This window comes from Cyphomyrmex costatus, unplaced genomic scaffold, assembly GCF_001594065.2.
Source record: "Cyphomyrmex costatus isolate MS0001 unplaced genomic scaffold, Ccosl1.0 scaffold413, whole genome shotgun sequence".
In the NCBI taxonomy this organism is placed as follows: Eukaryota; Metazoa; Arthropoda; class Insecta; order Hymenoptera; family Formicidae; genus Cyphomyrmex; species Cyphomyrmex costatus.
The window spans coordinates 509,019-528,475 of NW_017278351.1; the positions used below are offsets into that span (position 1 = coordinate 509,019).

The window sequence follows — 19,457 nt, forward strand, 5'->3', positions numbered from 1 at the left end:
GCTTTGTCAATAATTAGGTCTATATTACCACGTAATATAGACATTTAACATTTTCAGCCCAGAGGAATTCGAGCAACGCATAGATTCCGAGCTAGCTGCACTGGATTCATTACCTACAGAAGAATGCCGACTTCGACGATGCAGCGTAATCTCGGAGGATTTGCTGGAGTTCTCGGATAACTTAATCGACTGCGGTGACATACCGGATATATGTCAGAATGTTTCAGAAATAAGTAATGAAGAACAATTAAGTAATTCATCAACAACGACCGATAAGTTACGCAGGAAAATCAGCGCCGAATCTAAGTGCTCCTTAAAAAATTTTGTATCTAAAATACAAGAAAATACGGAAACGGATCTAAGTCAGAATCCGATAACAATTAGTTCTCGCAGATCAGAAGACTGGAACAAGATGAATGCCTCAATCAAAGTTCAAATTCCATCTGCAGCAATACAACAGACACCAAATTATTCTTCACAAACAAACATGGAAGAAATCCCTTCCAAATATGAAGCTCTTCATTGTGAGGAACCCTTGGTACATATTGGTTCAAACAGCAATTTTCATTTGACTACTTTTCCAAAAGCTTACCACTTATCCAACGAAGAAACATCGAATTGTGACATCGTAAGTGACTTGTCGCGACAATCGGATCACGTTTCTTGCGAAGATCTATTAGAGTTTGCTTGTGATGGGCCAAACACGCGAAGAACTCGCGGACCTCGTAATGGAGAGCAATCTGATGAAGTACGAATCATGCTGAAGGTGCTGCATGAACAGTCAACCCCAGAATCTTGTATCGCTGCATTGAATGTCACGGAATGGGACGTTCTAGCTGCAATTAAACTAGAGCGGCTTCAAGGATTATTGAAAAAGGAAAATAGTTTTGTGGGCCTAGAAGATTGTAAAGTGATACTGAACCAGTGTGGTGGTGATGTCGTGAAAGCGGCTGCGTTACTGCGAAACACGGACGATGCTGCTGCGGTTTAGTTTAAATTCACAAAGATACAATAAGGATTGATTGAAAAGTTTTTTGTAATGTCTTCTAATCCTGATTTTATAACATTGGAAATATTTTTCGTAAAAATACTTTCTTAATATTACGATACTCCAAAATTTTTTAAAAATATATATTAATTTTTATACTAAAATATTAATGGTTAATAATTATATAAAACAAGAAATAAGTTAATATGCGCAACAAACAAACAATAATATGAGAAACAATAAAATCTTATTTAAGTCTACATTCTCCGTCATAAAAGAGCAGATTAATTAAGCTTCCATCTTTGATAAATTATGAAATTAGGGTTTTTTAATTTGAAATGAGAAGTACAATCCTAACATTTTTCAATCAATTCTTAATAATAAAAAAAAGATTTTTTTTAAATTTACATAATTGATGAGAATATAAATTAAAAAGAAATTTATTGGTTTTAATTTTATTATTGAATATTCAATAGACATACATTTAGTACAAATTACATGATTTCAAGTAAAAAATAATAAAACACTGTACCAAGTTAGAATCAAATACAATTTTTATACTAAATTTTACACTTTTTAAACGATAACTGAAAACTTTTTCGATGAATATTTATAGAATAGTATGTTTAGAAATCATATTTAAATGGACTGATATACAGAAATCACACAATTGTTTATTTATTATTTAAGGATTGGAAGAAGATAATATTTAAAACGTGCTTTTTATTCTTTTATCTTTAAGTTAAAGAATTAGCAGTTAAAAAATTAAACAATAATTAACATATATTTTTAAAAGATTAACAAGCTCCTTATGTTAAGCTTAATACGCGAACAAGGTAAATTATCGGTTAATATCTCTTTTACTCTTTAACCTTACACGCTCTAAAAACATTTAAAATTTAATTATATTATAAGATTTCTCTTTTTTGTGTGTATCTTGTTTACTAAAAAGCTAGCCTTACAGAAAAGACCAACTACCGAGATATTACTGACCACTATATAAAATATTACAGGAAAGTACTGAAAATATTGCTAGGAATCGCACAGACGTATTATACTACCTAAATATTACTGTCAGTAATACATGCGCAGTAATGGCTGCGTTCAGCAGACTCAACAGTTGAATAAACGCTCGTTGTTATTTATGTACTCTTCTGAATCATTCAATTAAACTTCCAGATCTAGAAGAATACATACGTAACAGCAAGCGCTCAATCAACTGTTAAGTATGTTAAACACGTTCAATATAAGAAGCTTGTGGAATTTTTTTACACGACATGCTTATTCGATGATAAGAAGCACTGACTGATTTATTGATTATATGTATTTATATACGAGCGTTGTCTAAACTTGTTACTTATTGGCTCCTGTCTTCGTGATGAAAGAAGACAACCAAATAGTACACAAAGTAATATTGCAAGACATATTTAACACTAGGCTCGGCTTTGCAAAAATATACGGATGATGCAATATTCGTGTCGAAGCGTCCGCTCAGTTGAACGATTTTTTGGGACTAACGCGGAATTATACATTCTCAGTAATGTGTGATTATATATGTATAACTGCTGTATAATCTGTTGGGAGTAATTATTGCACGAACAGTAGTACCCCAATAATAACTACACTCGGCAGTCGTTCTTTTTCGTAAGGACTGTTGCTCTATATTTTAGAAATAATATACGTATTATAATTAAATATCGCAAAGCGAAAATAATCATTTTGTAACAATTATACACTGGAATCACTGCTCAATAACTTTATAAAACTAATAAAGCGAATATACAAGATAATAAATTAATAATGATAAGTCAAATTAGAAAAAAAATTTAGATTATAAAAGATATTACTATTTTGTGTATTTCCAATAAAATTTGCATTTGATTCCAAAGAATATTTAATCATGTTTTATTAAGGGGATGTCGGAGTGACCAAATTAAGGATAGATTGCAGATCAAAATAATATCTCCGAATTTATTAAACGAAATTAAAAATACTTTTACAGGATTGAAGTAGACGTAAAATTGGATGGTGGTGCTATGGATTTTGTACTAAAATCGGAAAAAAGTTAAAAACTTACACTTTTTTCTACTCATAGAGCTGTCACCTGACGTAAATGTTTCCTTAATACAAAAGTTTTATAGCTGGTATGGACGAAACGACAGTGTACCACCCAACGTATTACATGCACAAATAATACTAAGTTTACAAAACTGAGATTGATGAAAGCTAAAAAAAAATGATTTACATTGATCTACAAATCACATATATTAGGTTAGTTGCTCAACGAATTCAGGCCGATAAACAAACCATAAATTACGTCAGACAGTATAGTTGCTCGATTTCACGAGAAAGGTGTTGCAATATTTAAATAAGGATAGATGATACGTTTGAGTGAGACACTGATATATAACTTAATAATAAGAAACGAATGAAAGATGTTATCTACTATTATCGAATTTGGAAAGAAGTATGTATTATCGACCTTAATTAAGTTCGGCTGTCGCTCCAGTATCCTCTTAATATCATAATTTAATTTTCATTTATAATTTTCATGAACAACACGTACACAACAAGTTATTCATGTCATTAATCAAATCGCACATTTTGTAACTTAACTATATACAAGATGTCTAAATGGGCTTGCATTTATACATCGTGCGGATACATGCTCATTTGTAGATATTCATTAATTTCTTATTGTATGCATGCGTGTGTGTGTGATTATTAAAAAAATTATAAAACGGTAGACTTTTCTATATATTCTATGCTCTATCGCCTTGCTCATGATGGAGAGGTGGATACGAAATTATCAGACATCCTATATATCATATATATATATTTTAATTTCTTAAGGATGCTAGAGTGGCCAAATTATAGTTACATTACAGATCAATATAAATCTCCAGATTACTGAACGGAATAGAAAATCCTTTTACAGGATTGAAGTAGATACAAAATTAGGTAATTTATTTTGTACTAAAATCGAAAAAAAGTTAAAAACCTACGTTTTTTCTACTCGAAGAGCTGTCACTTGACGAAGATATTTTCTTAATACAAAAGTTTTGTAACTCGAATGGACAAAATAACAATGCACCACTAAGCGGATTATGTGAACGAACAATACTGAGTCTATAAAACTAAGATTAAAAATTTAAATAGAAAGATTTATATTGATCTCTGCAAATATATATATGAATGCTAAGCGACGACTCAGAATGGTAAACTTTAGAATCTCTATGGTAAACAAAGCAGTATTGTTTCTAATAATAGACGCTCGATCTTGCAACAGATGGCATTGCAATATGTTAGATAAGGATAGATGAATGTGTTTGAATGAAATACAACGATATGTAACATGACATAAAAAATGAATGAACGATGTCACTACTATTGAATTAGGAATTAAAAAAGTCTATACTGTCGACCTTGTTCAAATTCAGCCGTCGCTCCAGCATCCTCTTAATAGAAATCGACAACATAAGCTAAATTATTATATAACATTTTGTTAATTAATTTAAGAATGTAAAAATTATTGATAAAATTTGTATTAACAATTAAACCGAGTATGAATTATGAATGCTGGAAACGATAAAAAATTTGTTTTAATACAATCTTTTATAAATTTTTATCAAACTTTATTTAAACTTATCATATTCCGATCATCATAATTCTCATCTGTAACTATACTTATATATTGTTATGACTCTTACTTTTTTATATTAAATACAGCATTCAGTTACATATACTTCTCATTCACCTTTTTGCTACATATCCTTTTATTTGTAAATGGCATTTTAACCTTCTGAGAATCGGCACAGTTTTGGTCGACGTTTTTATTTTAAGGACTAGAATTTTTTTGTTAATGTCATAGGGTTGAGTAGCAAAAAAGTCACTGTCGAGTCCCTAAAGAAGCCTCCGAAGGTTAATTATTATAAGTATAGAAGGTTTTTCTTAATTTCATTTATGGTAATAAAAACGGTGATAGTTGATTTATTGATTTATATCATGATGATCATTTCAATAGGTCAGAAATAATGTATCAGGATTGTGCCGCAGATTTTAAGATTACGTCTACACGGATTATTTACGTGAAATCTATACGTGATGATTACATGGCTTTTTACTATATAGACTATGTAAACTATAAAAATCTATAGTGTACGTAATATAAACTATATAGATTCTTTAGGAAATTCTTTTAGGAAACGTTTGTAAATTATTAATGAAGATTTTATAAGGATTAAATTAAGGAAAGTATATTCTTATTACTTTTTATATTATGTATTTTACATATATATACAATATTGTAATATATACAGTTCTATATTTTGTAGACATTATAGATTATAATATCAATTTCTGAGATTCGGGCAACTTTAAATTGCTACAACTTCGTTGAAAATCAATGCTGTTTATTAAATTTTTTTCTCAGATCATAAAAACCTACCCTATCAGTTTATTGTCTACATATATGACATCTTATACAGTGGTTTACATTGTCTATACGTGAACGTAGAATATTATAATTTACGCGTAGATGCACAACTCTGAATAAATCTATGTAAAAAGTTATACTATGTTAATTATTTAATAAGAAAAAAACGATATTTTTTGCAAGAATATCAATTAGAAATCGCCTTTAAACTTTAAAAGCAGTTTGCAATCGACATTTATGTAAAAAAATTTTTCACATAGCGTATTGATGTTGGTGAATCAATATTCTGCTGCCGATGTTTATCAGTGGCGGCGTTCCCATTCATTTCGTTTCAGTGCAATATCGACACCAAGTCCCTCAATACATATCGATACTGCTGGCATGTATCGCCCATCATTACCCGATATCAAAGACATAGAGAATGGACTGCGCGATCCGTGTGTCAAAATGATCGATAGGGATGAGAAAGAGGGACCGTGGAAGACGGTCCATCTCCCTCTCATTCTCTCTTCCATTACACTATCGAGTGGTAAAAGATAGAGATGGCCGTCTTTCACGGACCCTCTCTCTCAATTTCATCGACACATTTTGATACTACTTAGATACGGGATCGCGCAGTCCATTCTCTATGTCTTTGCCCGATATGAATACTACCAAATTCCTGTACCAAACTGCTTTGTTAGTTCTACCACCTTTAATACACCCTTTACATTACAGAAATAAAATTTCAAAAGAAAAGCAAATAACCATCCTCCTTTATCCTCTCTTCCCACATACACGCACGTTGTCAAACTCAAATTCTGTTTTTACGCTCCATACGATGGCGTTACGACCAGTTTGCCATCGCGCGCCAATGTATGTGATCGGCTGCATCTTGCGATTGGCTCGTCTTCACAGGACTCGTAGGCATGTAGTGTAGACTTTTAGATCTTTTCTCGCCGAGAGAGAGAGAGAGAGAGAGAGAGAGAGAGAGAGAGAGAGAGAGAGAGAGAGGGGGGGGGGGGGGGGGGGGGGTGGAAAACAATCTCCAGAATGTCAGAAACATCACGCTCGTGTAAAATACGTTTAAATAAATTTACATCACAATTGTGAGTTGTACTATATATGTATAAATTATTTCCTTTTTATGAATACATCATAGATAATAACATTAATATTTAAAAATATATTGATATATATTTACCAATTCATTATACTTTTCAACACATACATAGTATAAAGATTACAATTGTCACTTAAATATTGTACATAGAATATATTTTCTTTTTGTCAAGACACCTTTACTTACGTTCAAATAACAAATAATCGTAACTATTTTATCTTTAACTTGATGAAATATGTAATTAACATTGATATCATTTTGATAATTTATAATATATACAGTTATTCAAATTAAAGAAGACTTTGCATATAAATGTTTAAAAAATTGTTAGATAATCTTGGAAAATCTGGTGCAATATTTTCCAATTTAGATACAATATGGATGACTTTTCAACACAATTATAAAATATCGCAGGGTTACAAAACAAAATTATTTCTAGCGGTAACAAAAATTTTATTTATGTTAAAGACTTTTTGATTACTTCATGCTGATTATATTAGACTGGAGCCTAATAGTTTGAACATAAATATATCGTTCGTCAAATTGCAATTATCATTATCGCATTGCATGTATTCATCCACGAGGCTGTTATAAATGTTATAATAAACAACCTCAAATTGCACTTGCATTTTTTTCACACATAAAAAGAGTACAAGTAACATTCGGAATGTGCTTAAGGCGATACTTTAACATTGGGAATTCTGGTCGTTTCTCCTCGCGCGAAACTCATCTCAGAAGTAATTCTCATATGCAATTTCTTAGGACCATTTCTCACGAGTAAATAAATTCTAGAGGCATGTAACATTCTTATAAAAGATTCCGCTTAACTGGGAAGAACCGGCAGTGGTTTGCTTTATTCCCGTTATTCAATCCAAAATTCGTTAAATTAATGTACATGTTCCACCGAAAAATTTGAGTAGATTGATACTTTATGTATCTCTCCATTGTCTTTTTTTTGTTCGCCAAATAAGTTCTTATATAAATATTCATTTGCATTTCTATACCACAATGAGATTATAAAGTTACATTTATTGAAATATTTAAACGGCAAAGCTTGCTAAAAAAAAAAAGAGGAAAAAACATTCTAAGGAGCTAAACTACAGCAAGAATTAGTTTTCCGTGCGGTCTTGTAAAACGCTTTCGACTGAGCGCTGAGTCCTTCCGACTTAGAGACTAGATCATCCAGCTTCTCTCCCCTTTGCAGCACAGCTTCTAAAGTATTGTGCTAGTAAAAATATCATATAAAATTTTAAATATTTGTAACAGTACTTGTATCTAAGAATAAAATGTAGTTTAATATATGGTTTAATTTGTACTTGAAAATTCGAGTGAAATAATTAAATTTTATATAATTTTAAGGATTCAAATAATATTTATAAAAAATAGTATTTCATATATTGTATTTGTAAATTAATTATTATAGTTATAATTTTGAATAATTATAAGTATCTGCAAAATTCAACATATACTTATAAGTAATTTTTATTGTACAGAATATTTTATAAGTAGTATTCGAATTTTAAGAATAAAGTTGTTATAATAGTTTAAAAAATAATATAAAAATTATAATATATAATATCAATGTATAAAATTGATATTTGATTTACGATATTATCTTTTAATATATAATATTTTATTTGTTATTTGTGATATTTGCAACTTTCAAAAATTTTTTAATCGATTATTTATTAATTATTTTATCTCATTACCTCATCAAATAAAAAATATCGATAAAAAATTTCTTATTTAAAATTTTTTTGTGTATTATTCTTATTTATGTGTGAAAGTTTTAAATTTATAATATTTATAATAATTATAATAAAATAATGTATTGCAAAATGATACTAGTTTACACTGCAAATTTTACAGCAAAATATTACTTTGAAACGGATTATGTCTCTTATAGATTTTTGGACGCTGAAAACGCTTTATTTATGCCTTATAGAGAATAAAAACTGCAAATAGGTCCGATTCAAACCACTCTCCCCTATTATTAAAAACAACACAAGAAGTTTACTACAATAGCATAATAAAACTATATAGGTGCAAATTCAAACCAACAAAAAATTAGTATTTGAAAAAAGTGCAATGACGAAAAAGGGCGATCAAAAAAAAAAATAGTGTTATGACGAAAAAGGGCGATCAAATAAAAATAATGAATAAAATATAAATTTTGATTGTTTAAAGTGAGTTTTGAATGTATTTGACTAGGAATGTCAGATATAATATTTAAAAAATTATTAAAATTATTTGGAATTGGAATAATTTAAAGAAATTGTGAGCTTTTAAAATTCCAAATGTTTTTACATTTTCCCCTGACTTTTCCCAGTTTTCCGTGATTAATTTCAATCTCCCCAACTTTTTCCGATTTTTCTGGTCTGTTACAATTCTGCAATCTGTAATATGCAATATATCTGTTTTATAAAACACTCACTCTCTCTCCCTTCCCCCCTCTCTCTGTATGTGTGTACGCGCGTGCGTGTGTATGTATGCACGTCATTCTTGTTTTAAAATAACTTTAGCTCCTATCTTTAATCCTTCGTAACATGGCTACAAAAATAAGCTGTTCATGTAAAAAATGCATTTTATAGGGGATGAACAATGTATTCATGATTTCTTATCACAATTTTAAGATAATGTTAAACTTTCTATAAAAGAAAAAAGTCAAATGTCGCAAAAAAGTTATTTTTTACATATTATCTTAATTATGAAAAAATTCTTGAAAAAAAATTCTGATGTGCTAAAATTTTTTTTCAATTGCAATTACCGTTTTCAGCGTCCAAAAATCTATAATACGTAGTCCAAAGTAATTTTAAAAAAATAATTTTTTTGTAAACTAGTGTAACGGTTGCTTTATACGAAGGTTTTAATTCAATGAAACATAAGAATTTTATTTAATTTAAATTGTAAACAAGCTCATATGAAAAAATTGAAACATCATGAAAAAGAAGGTTTGTGAGCTGATGTCACATGCTAATATATATTAATTTACTTTAACTTAGTATTAATGTTGCATACTAGAAGTATTATCGTAGCTGAAACTGTAAACGAAAACAATAATATTTCGTTCTTTGATGAATATTTTGTTTATTAATCCTATTTTCGTCAGTTACTCGTCAAAAGCAATCGAGTGAATTATTTCTGTTATAATATGCCGCGTATACATCCTAATGTTAAATATGCTGCAGGGAATGAAAGAGTTACTATTTAATTACTTTTTTTTGTTACTTATAACAATTGGATAACGACGTTGCAATTTTGTAACTATGATAACTAAGTAAACGTTGAGATTGCATTTAGGTTGGGAAAGTCACTTTGAAAGGTAACTTACATCATTATGCGTTTATTTACTGAAAAAAGTAATGTGTAACAAGTAACGTTACCTCATTACAAGTAACAACTAAAAAATAATAAATTAAAAATGTTGAATTAATTTTTTTAGTAATAAACTTTTACAACTTGTTACGATTGAGTGACTTTCCAACCCTGTTACAGTCAAAAAATTCATCATAGCCAAATCGTTATAACAGAATAACGATAAGGAAAGGAATAACGTCACAAATAACTTATTATTGTTACTTCCATTCCCTAATTAATATGCTGATATGGTTTTCGTATAGTTTCTGTAACGGTAAAGACATAGTGCGAGAGTATGCGCGCCATGCAAAAGAGTGCCGAATTAGTGAGTCATTACATTGACCAAATTAGTATAGAGTAGAGAGGAAAGCGATCTCGTCATTTAGATTTATTCAAATTGTCTTCATTTACAAATGACACGTAACATAAATTGACATGTCATTTCTCATTTCTGACATCACGATTCCAACATGACCGCGGCAACTAAGCAGGAGTCTTAACATAAACCATATAGCTCAGTTCACAAGTCTTCTTTTTCATATTTAACTCTAAAATTATTAGTATTTATAAAGAATTCTAACATATTTGATACAGGTTTGAGTCTACTTAAAAGTAATAGTCTTGTTTTTCGAGATACTCACAGAGGATTCAAACTTATTTCGGCCAAAGCACGTATTATAAAATTATTCGAAACGGGCTCCGACTGGAATTATTCATTTATTTCCTAAATTTCTATTGTTTTTCTAGAAAAAACGGAATAATTCCGACCAAAATCCATTCTAATTAGTTTTATAATTTGTACCCAAATTTAAGTCTACTTGAAAGTACTATTTTATTTTTTCGAAATAATTAAAGAGAGTTCGAAATTACACTAATAATAGAATTGGACATACACGTAAAATACTCAATTCTATCTTTACTTGTATGTACAGGGTGAAGCATCTAAAAACAAGCCACTTGAATAATCGCTTGTTTTTGATGATACGAAAAAATGTTTCAGATAAAACTAAAACAGTTTCGAGAGGGACGTGGTTTGATCATGTTGTTTTTTGTTTAGATGGAGGCACTAAAAAGATATAAAGATCGCCTCTACTTTTTAAAATGGAATTACATAACTTTTTTTATACAGTATGAGTCCTTTAACAAAATTCTGCATATAAAAGTATGAAGATATAGATACTAAAAAACCATTTTAAAAACCAATAATTTATGAAATATTTTATACTTTATTCTGACATATATGTTGACATAAAATATAAAATCTCGTAAACTATTAGTTTTTTTATATCTGTACCTCTATACTTTTATATGGAGAATTGTTAAAGAAATCATATTATGTTTAAAAAGTCGTGTATAATAATCCATTTAAAAAAGTGGAAATGACTTTAATATCTTTTTAATGTCTCCATAAAGACAAAAAACAACATGACCAAAACATATCTCTCTCGAAATCATTCCACTTTCATTTAAAACATTTTTTCATATCATCAAAACAAGTTATTTAGATGGTCTGTTTTAGATGCCTCACCCAGTATGTGTATGTGTGTATGTGAACAGATATTCCAATAAATCGTCCCTTATAAATTCCTCAGGAAATAAAAGAGAAACAATATAAGTATTGATTCTTACCAAAATAATTTTGGTTTCATCTAGATCATTCTGCATTTTCGTGAGCGCATCCGCCTCAACTGGATTCTGATACTTTGCTAGATACGTATTGATCTGTGGAAAATCTGCAGTGATTTCTCTGAGTGAGGACCATGTCGATGGTGGATATTTTGCTGTAAACTCTTCCATCACTTTCGTGATTAGGGTATGTGCTACTCTCCTAGGATATTCATGATCCGAGATGAGAACTGCCGCGAGATTGTCAGCTCGTACATACACATGACACATGTATTCTAGGATCAAATACATGGAAGATTAAACATAATAATATTGTTTGCTTATATTTTAATACAAAAAGTTTATTTAGAATTATAACTATAATACCTCCTTCTTTGACACTTTGCCTGGCACATGTCTGTGTTCTTTCTACAATGGTTTTACTAACAAAACACATAAATTCTTTAATACTATTCTTTTGAAAAAATGAGAACGACTCTACATCATAAGCAGCTTTCAGCGTCGTTGCCGACGGAGGACTTTTACATAGAACAGTCAGTGCATATAACTTCACCATTTTTAACTGCAAAAATAATAGATACAGTTAATATTTGATAATAAATAGAATAGGAAGTTACTTTGTAAAAGTAATTAGTTATATTTTTTTCTATTAAAAAGTAATTAGTTATCGTTACAACCGTCGTGAAGTTAGCCTCAACATTAAGAAAAATAAAGTTTATATAGCTCATTCGATTTTGTTTATCGTTTGCACATTTCTACACATTGTGAATTTTCGTTTGCACACCTTTAGTTTAAAAAAATCAAAAGAAACAAACAAAATGCCAATTTGAGCCACATAAATAATATATAATAAAATTTTATTATTTATTCATACATATTGTCGTTGGGGTATATGTTCTGTTTCTTACTGCTTTTCGTAACCTTATTTCACATCGCCAAACAGTTATGTCGTGTCTAATAACTTTCATTTAAATTTTATATGATTTAAATTCTGATACCACAATTATTAAAACTTTACATTAATTTATTCAAATTTTACCTACACAGTAAACTGAGCAATCTAATGGAACCCTGTACAACTATACAAAAAATTGTTTAATTTTGACAATCATGTAAGCTAATTTCATATTTTTATTTAGGGAAAAAATTTACGATAAAAATTAAAAATAACTTCTAACTTTCGTTTCTTTTTCTTAAATATTTTTAGTAAACTTAACAATTTGATGAACAAGATTTGACTTTAATTTGGACATTACCATCTTAGTATTTTTTATCTCACACTTTAATAATGTATAGTTTGCATGCGTTATCATCATAAATGTAATTTATTTTATTTTTAAATGTTATTTTTATATTAATTTAAATATGTACTGAAAAGAACCTTAACCGTATAACGAAACGTATATACGCTTTATTATTCATTTCGAACAAATTGTATAAAAAGTACATATTGATAACTTGTGTTGGCTCATATTGGCATCTTGTTTGTTTCTTTTGATTTATTTAACTGAACCTTTTGAATATCTTGTTTTTTTAGTTTAAGTTACTTAAAAAATAATTTTTAGGGGCTAACTTCACACTAGCCAACATCGGTACAATTCTACATGTAAAAATTTGATTTCTTTTGTTTGATGCTTAAAATGAAGAAAATTGTCTTGATCATTAAATTTTTCATTAACTGAGGAACTTTACATTTTCTAGTTTTATGTATACCATATGTTTCTTTTCAAGAATAAGGGCTCAATATTAGTTTCAGCACTAGCAGTGAATATAAACGCAGTCATAATCAATCACATATGTTATGACTGACTTGATTGACACAAATAATTTAAAGCATTTGCAGTACCAAGTAAATTGCATACTAAATTGACAAATAAATTTGAAGTATATAAAGTGTAACTAGTAAATTAATTATTAGTTATTTATCTACACTAGCCAACAAAATTAAAGCAATACCTGTAAAAATAGGCAAATTTCAAGATAGCATAACTTCGTCAAAAGTAACGAGTTACTTCCCAGCAAACGCCAAGTTACACATGTATAAATATATAAAATATATATATATACAAAATTATAATTAAAAAAAAATATATATGTATAAGCAGAAATAACTAATTAGAAATTAAAGCTTTATATCACATGTGCTCATTATACTTAAATCTTTTACTAGCTCATTTTTTGTTATTGTACTAGATATAGCAAAAACTTTCCATTTTCATTAAACTTAAAATATGTGACCATATTCAAGGAATGTATCATCAAAGCTATTGCATCATTCTATCCATGGTTTAAATCTAATGACTAATTAATGCAAAATAACATAGTTGTGATAGTACTTCCTCAAGACAATTGATTCAATTTCTAATATAAGTGCATACTAATTTAGTTTCAAAAAAAGATTTTTAAAGTTACAGACAATAAGTTATCAAATAATTAAATTTAATTTATTCTAAGAGAATAACAAATGCTTACAAATCTTATAAATTAAATCATTATAATAATTTATCGTTCCTATTTTCAAATATAACTTATAAAATCCACAAAAATTACAAAGTCAGTTATTTTAGCTCGAAAATAAGTAAATATTTTTGGAGCTCTGGCTTTACAAAATGTAATAGTAAAAAATCTGTATATATTCTACGTATGGAAAATAGTGAACAAATCTTGAGAATAGTTTAAAAACAATATCAAACGTACGTCGATTTCTTTTACAGTATTAATATCGTAAGAACTTTTGCAAGATCTTTGTTTAACGCGATGAATCCTAGCGAGTCTTACTCTTCGTGCAATTTCACTATTAGTAGGACGCTTACTCGCCGTGACAATTCACTCACAGGAGAATCATACTGTTTTTCCACGACGTATACAATCACCTCAAACTCACTCAACCCCTACATCGCATGCGAAGTATGAAATACCACGAAATACAAAACTGCCATATTGATCATGTTGTACATACGTCAGGCATCAATGAATAGGGAGAAGAAGAATGGAAGGCTCCATACATGGTGTAAGTAGAAAGGTGAACCATTGCGCATAATGGCGGAGATTTGAGATCTTGACCAATCAGGGTTTGAGCTTTTCTGCAGCGCGCGCTGTTTAAAAGTTTCAGAAATGAAATAAGGAAAATAATACAACGATACATTTTCTTTGTTACTACGACCGGTTCTACTCTTACAATTTTTAATATAACAGATTGGCATTTTAATATAAACTAGTATATTACTGTTATACTAGTCCACCCTCCAAAAAAAGTTATACCCAAAAAAATTGTAACACCCCCAATTGATTATTTTTCATTATTATGAAAAATATTATAAAAATAGAGGGTACAAACGAAAATAATGGGTGGACATACGTGGACAAACGGTGGACAAACGAATGCAACAATGATTTTATCAAAATTCGCATTTAGGGGTGTCGACTTCACAGAGCAGCTCCGAGATGTCGTCACCTCTAAATGCGAATTTTGATAAAATCATTGTTGCATTCGTTTGTCCACTGTTTGTCCACGTTTGTCCACCCATTATTTTCATTTGTCCACCCTCCAAAAAAAGTTATACACAAAAAAATTGTAACACCTCCAAGTGATTATTTTCATTATTATGAAAAATATAATAAAAATAGAGGGTACAAACGAAAATAATGGGTGGACATACGTGGACAAACGGTGGACAAACGAATGCAACAATGATTTTATCAAAATTCTCATTTAGGGGTGTCGACTTCACAGAGTAGCTCTGAGATGTCGGCACCCCTAAATGCAAATTTCATTTAATTCCATTTAAAAAAATGAAGTTGACCTCGAAATCTCCGAAACGCCTCGACCTAGAAAAATTATGACTAGCATATGTCATAGTTCTCTTGATGCCCTACCACTTTTGTAATGACAATATTTTCATATCTCTGAAAATAGCGGAGATATTTAAGGTAGACAAAGTTATTGCCCCACTCGGTATATATACGCGCCGAGCGGCGGAGATCGCTGAGAAAACATTTTTAGTCGCTCGAAACAAGCGACCGAGCGAGAAGGACGGGACGATCGTGACTTCGTGACGTAGCGTCTCGCTTTCTCGCTCTCTCTCGATGCGTCAAAGGTTGCCGTATGAGAAAAGAACGGACGTATCGTGCTGTTGCGCTCACTCATACTGAGCTAATATTTTTTATCTGATTTAACACGGACCCGAACCACGTCCACTTTCGACGATACGATTTTATCGGCGAGACCGCGGGTCACGAAAATGAACGTGGTCGTAGTTCCCGCAGCTCGAAAATGGACTTTGGTGCCGCTAGTGTACGAGGAGTTGAAGCATTACGAGAAAAAGGCCTCCATGGCCGCTCTCAGGTTTCTCTCTGCTCTGATTCTACGCGCCGTAGCCGCCGATAAATTATCGTCCGCCGATTCCGTCATCGCCAATTTTGAAATTTTCGCCGTACGCCGTCGCCGATATAAAATAAAACGACGCACGGGTCTAAAGTTAAGTTAGGTTAGGTTATGTTCACCATGTGTGAGAGATTTGTAACTTTATTTATCTCTCTATAAAAAAGAAGTAATAATTACGTATATTAGTGACAGTGTTTTGTTATATTGATCATAACCAAAATTCAGTTAGGAAACAAATGGAGAAAAAACCGAAAGTTATCGTTTTTGATTTAGGTATACCTAGACAAAATCGTTATTAAGAATGTGATTTCTGGAGAAATGGAAAGGATATTAAATTTTTTTCAGATTATACCTTATGGCCGTTTTGGGTAGACACTCATGTAGATCCACCATTTAAGAAAGGGTGCGTGCATTAAAAATTGATAAGATAATGTAGTATTTTAAGAATGTTTGTCTAACTTAAAGAAGAAAAATTTTAGAGCACAAAATAAAGTAGTAGATGCACTTGGTCGTAATGTAAATTACTATTCTGACGTTTCTGATGTATTGAAACAATTATCAGAAGAAGGATATGAACTCGGTATAGCGTCACGTACATCAGAAATAAAGGGAGCTAAACAATTAATAGGTCTCTATGATTGGAAGAAGTATTTCAAATATATTGAAATATTTCCCGGTAGCAAAGTCGTACATTTTTCTAAGTAAGTCTTGTACAATACTTATAAAGAATCAGGTTGTACAGTAGTTTAAAGTTATAATTTAATTGCATTGCTTTCAGCATTCAAAAGAGTTCTCATACTGATTATAAAGATATGATATTTTTTGACGATGAGGATAGAAATATCATAGAAGTTGGTAAACTTGGAGTACATGCTGTATTAGTTAGAGGTGGTATAAGTCATCGTATTGTAGAAGATGCTCTGCAATCATTTAGTAATAAATAATTGTGTAAATATTAATATAATTTATTTATCTTTATGACTGTTTTGCAATATTTACGAAATATTTGTTGGTGAGATCTTGAATTGAATAACAAAAAATACTGGCATGAATAAAGGCCAAGAATAAATTAATTGTATAAATTTTTCGTTACGAAGTTGGAATTGATATTAACCAATCATTCTTTGATAGTATTGTATTGGACTCTTGATAATAACATCGTTAATATCATCTTTGCGTACGAGTTTCAGAAATGCAGTGCAAAGAACTTCTGGATCTTTAGCAGATACGTTATTTATAAATTTTTCAATTTCATCCTTAGTTAACGAAGCATGTAAAAGATTTCTGAGTGTACTCTTATCAAAATCCTTGAAAGGACAACCACCCTCATATGTTGCTCCACTAATACCAACCTACAATAATTCAATATTTGAAAAAGTAAATTCTAATTATAAACTTTATGTATATATATATACATACATATATATAGATTAGAAAAAGAATTTTTGTGTGCATGTGTGAAATTTTGATTTACTTACACAAATGAGATTGCAGTCAGGTGTCTTGTAAGTTCTTCGCGATCCTTCTAAACCATACATGTGTCTGATGCTATATATGAATTTTTTTTCATTGGATTGCCAATTGTGTGAACATACTGAAGTACAAGTGTGTGGTTTAGAATATTCTTGCTTCCAAAATACAATTGCGTCTTCTAGAGTCATTCCTATTTCTTTTAGAAAAAGGCTGTAGTATAAACGCGCATAGTGACTGAGACGATGTCTTCTTCTTAATAGAGAATGCAAATGTTGCATACATAATGGAAATTTCTGTGTTTCTGCCTCTATGTTATCAATAGTTACTTTTCCATGAGCAATATTTTTGTTGAAGAGATAGGATTGAATTTTCTGATTTAAAATGTGGAATCTAAGATCATGTTTTATAATATGTTGCGACTGCCTCTTCATGATATTCATTTCAGTAATTATATAATTACTAAATAATGATTGAAGTACTCTTTTCCAATTTGAACAGTATGTGACAATATTTCCATTATTAAAGACTAGTTCTCTTTCTTTCACCAAGTCTGGTACTATTTCAAATCTCACTGCAATATAAAATAAGAAATATTATTATATCATAGTTTGTTTGGAAATCTTTCTTATATACAAGTAATTTTCTACATTCGTACTTTCAAATCGAAAATTATTGCAATTGTGACAGTTTGATATCAGATGTTTAAAAACTAAGGGTTGCAAATAAAATTTGCATAAATCAATCAGAGTTGTGTCAATTGCATTTTTCTTATCTTTAAATATTTGTAATTTCCATATAATTTGCTTTAATAATTTATGTAATCGTCTAGGTGATAGACTATCTAATCTATGTATAAATAATAATGATTCCTTGTCAATCCAATAAATACACAAATCCGACGATGTAGAAGCTAATAATCTGAAATAAAAAACAACAATTGTTAGTTAATTGGAAATTCAGATTTTTCTAATTCTGTCTGTGTTTAATTCCTTTATTTTAGGTACTTGAAATTTTTTAAATTATATATTACTCATTCTTGAAATGTATAAATTATATTTAATTATTAAATAAAAAATAATTATATAATATTCTAACATATACTTACCGTAATACAAAATGTCCAATTTTATCATAGGTAGAATTTTCTAATAAATACTCAGATTTCCCATCAAATTCATTAGTAGATCCTTCACTTAAGAGCCTCAAATAATCTAATCTAGTCAAAATACTATCTTCCAAGATATAAAGCGGTATCTCGCCATTTGGTGGTATAATATAAAACATATCTATGTCTACATCAATCATATTAGGGCTGCGGTTCACTTAGCGCTTCAAACGCTACAGAGCATTTATAGCACTGGTCCATTTGACGATTCGAAATGCTTCCAGCAACTCTGATACATCATCAATACGTCATCGTTTTTACTCCGGTTGTCTCATCTCGGGGGGTGGCGTGGGTTGGCTGGAGCGTTTACGTAGCAACTGTATGTAAGCATTCGGGACAATAATGGATCAACCCAACCATAGCGTTTAAACTTTAAAGCGTAGTGTTCAGAGCAATTGGAAGAAGCAAGTGGGCCGCAGCCTAGACAACTGAAAGTTTTGTTATGTACAAAAATGTACACCCACGATAATTGATTCTGTTCCTCGTAAATTTTTACAAAATGAGAAGTTATCAAGCAGTTAAATACGTAATTTTCGGAACTCGAAAATGGACAATGGACGATTTGTGTGGATTTGTGGTTCGAACGAACTTCGAATCTTCCCTATGTCCATCGATTATCGGTCCGTTAGACAGACAAAAAAGACAGACAATCAATCGATATACTAGCGTTCATTTTTGTTATATGGGAACTAGATATCCATTCTGCGTGGCGAAACTGTCGATAAAATCATAGTGTAAAATAAAAATGTGATGCGCGTCTGTGCTAACAGAGAGAAGCCTGGCGAAGACTCGAACCAAAAATTCGTAGACATTACCGACACGATCGTAGACATTAGCTACATAGTTCAATGTCCACGTTTTGTGGCGCTTCAAAATAAAGTAACAGCTAAATCCTGGGCATGGCCGCTCTCAAGTTTCGTTGAACCA

At 30.4% G+C, this 19,457-nt stretch overlaps 4 protein-coding genes across 7 annotated transcripts in view; 2 read left to right on the forward strand and 2 right to left on the reverse strand.

Annotated features, from left to right (window-relative positions):
- Ack-like (activated Cdc42 kinase-like) overlaps nt 1-991 on the forward strand; it is a 30,556-nt gene extending 29,565 nt beyond the window's left edge. Inside the window, exon 11 of the mRNA XM_018544025.1 lies at nt 58-991. Coding sequence (XP_018399527.1) covers nt 58-991 — 934 coding nt within the window. The remainder of the gene's footprint in view (nt 1-57) is intronic.
- Nucleotides 992-7,585: 6,594 nt separating this feature from the next.
- Ykt6 (YKT6 v-SNARE homolog) lies at nt 7,586-14,407 on the reverse strand. Of its 4 annotated transcripts, XM_018544003.1 has the most exons (5): nt 14,206-14,266; nt 11,875-12,070; nt 11,512-11,783; nt 10,524-10,585; nt 7,719-7,750 (listed from the first exon to the last, which is right to left on the reverse strand). In XM_018544003.1, the coding sequence occupies exons 2-5, from the start codon at nt 12,062-12,064 to the stop codon at nt 7,738-7,740; spliced, it is 537 nt and encodes a 178-aa protein (XP_018399505.1). In that variant the 5' UTR covers nt 12,065-12,070; nt 14,206-14,266; the 3' UTR covers nt 7,719-7,737. The 4 variants fall into 4 exon arrangements, with proteins under 4 accessions (XP_018399504.1, XP_018399503.1, XP_018399505.1 ...); XM_018544002.1 differs by lacking the exons at nt 10,524-10,585; nt 14,206-14,266 and adding an exon at nt 14,343-14,407 and having other exon boundaries at nt 7,586-7,750; XM_018544001.1 differs by lacking the exon at nt 10,524-10,585 and having other exon boundaries at nt 7,586-7,750.
- Nucleotides 14,408-15,937: 1,530 nt separating this feature from the next.
- LOC108777189 (magnesium-dependent phosphatase 1) lies at nt 15,938-16,847 on the forward strand. The gene is made up of 4 exons (XM_018544010.1): nt 15,938-16,165; nt 16,238-16,295; nt 16,372-16,593; nt 16,671-16,847. Exons 1-4 carry the CDS (start codon nt 16,129-16,131, stop codon nt 16,834-16,836), a joined length of 483 nt encoding a protein of 160 aa, XP_018399512.1. The 5' UTR covers nt 15,938-16,128; the 3' UTR covers nt 16,837-16,847.
- A 95-nt stretch (nt 16,848-16,942) lies between these two features.
- LOC108777184 (probable DNA primase large subunit) lies at nt 16,943-19,155 on the reverse strand. Its single transcript, XM_018544005.1, has 4 exons — nt 18,471-19,155; nt 18,021-18,283; nt 17,371-17,936; nt 16,943-17,244 (listed from the first exon to the last, which is right to left on the reverse strand). The coding sequence occupies exons 1-4, from the start codon at nt 18,668-18,670 to the stop codon at nt 17,002-17,004; spliced, it is 1,272 nt and encodes a 423-aa protein (XP_018399507.1). The 5' UTR covers nt 18,671-19,155; the 3' UTR covers nt 16,943-17,001.
- Between the last annotated feature and the right edge of the window lie 302 nt (nt 19,156-19,457).

Coding starts and splice junctions, on each gene's coding strand:
- LOC108777184 (XM_018544005.1), bottom strand. CDS start 18,670: ATGATTGATGTAGACATAGATATGTTTTATATTATACCACCAAATGGC. Junction 17,937..18,020: donor CAATAATTTTCGATTTGAAA/GTACGAATGTAG, acceptor TTTATATTGCAG/TGAGATTTGAAATAGTACCA. Junction 17,245..17,370: donor CTGACTGCAATCTCATTTGT/GTAAGTAAATCA, acceptor GAATTATTGTAG/GTTGGTATTAGTGGAGCAAC.
- Ykt6 (XM_018544002.1), bottom strand. CDS start 12,064: ATGGTGAAGTTATATGCACTGACTGTTCTATGTAAAAGTCCTCCGTCG. Junction 11,784..11,874: donor GCAAAGTGTCAAAGAAGGAG/GTATTATAGTTA, acceptor ATTTGATCCTAG/AATACATGTGTCATGTGTAT. Junction 7,751..11,511: donor ATGAAACCAAAATTATTTTG/GTAAGAATCAAT, acceptor TATTTTTACTAG/CACAATACTTTAGAAGCTGT.
- LOC108777189 (XM_018544010.1), top strand. CDS start 16,129: ATGGAGAAAAAACCGAAAGTTATCGTTTTTGATTTAG. Junction 16,296..16,371: donor GATCCACCATTTAAGAAAGG/GTGCGTGCATTA, acceptor GAAAAATTTTAG/AGCACAAAATAAAGTAGTAG. Junction 16,594..16,670: donor AAAGTCGTACATTTTTCTAA/GTAAGTCTTGTA, acceptor CATTGCTTTCAG/CATTCAAAAGAGTTCTCATA.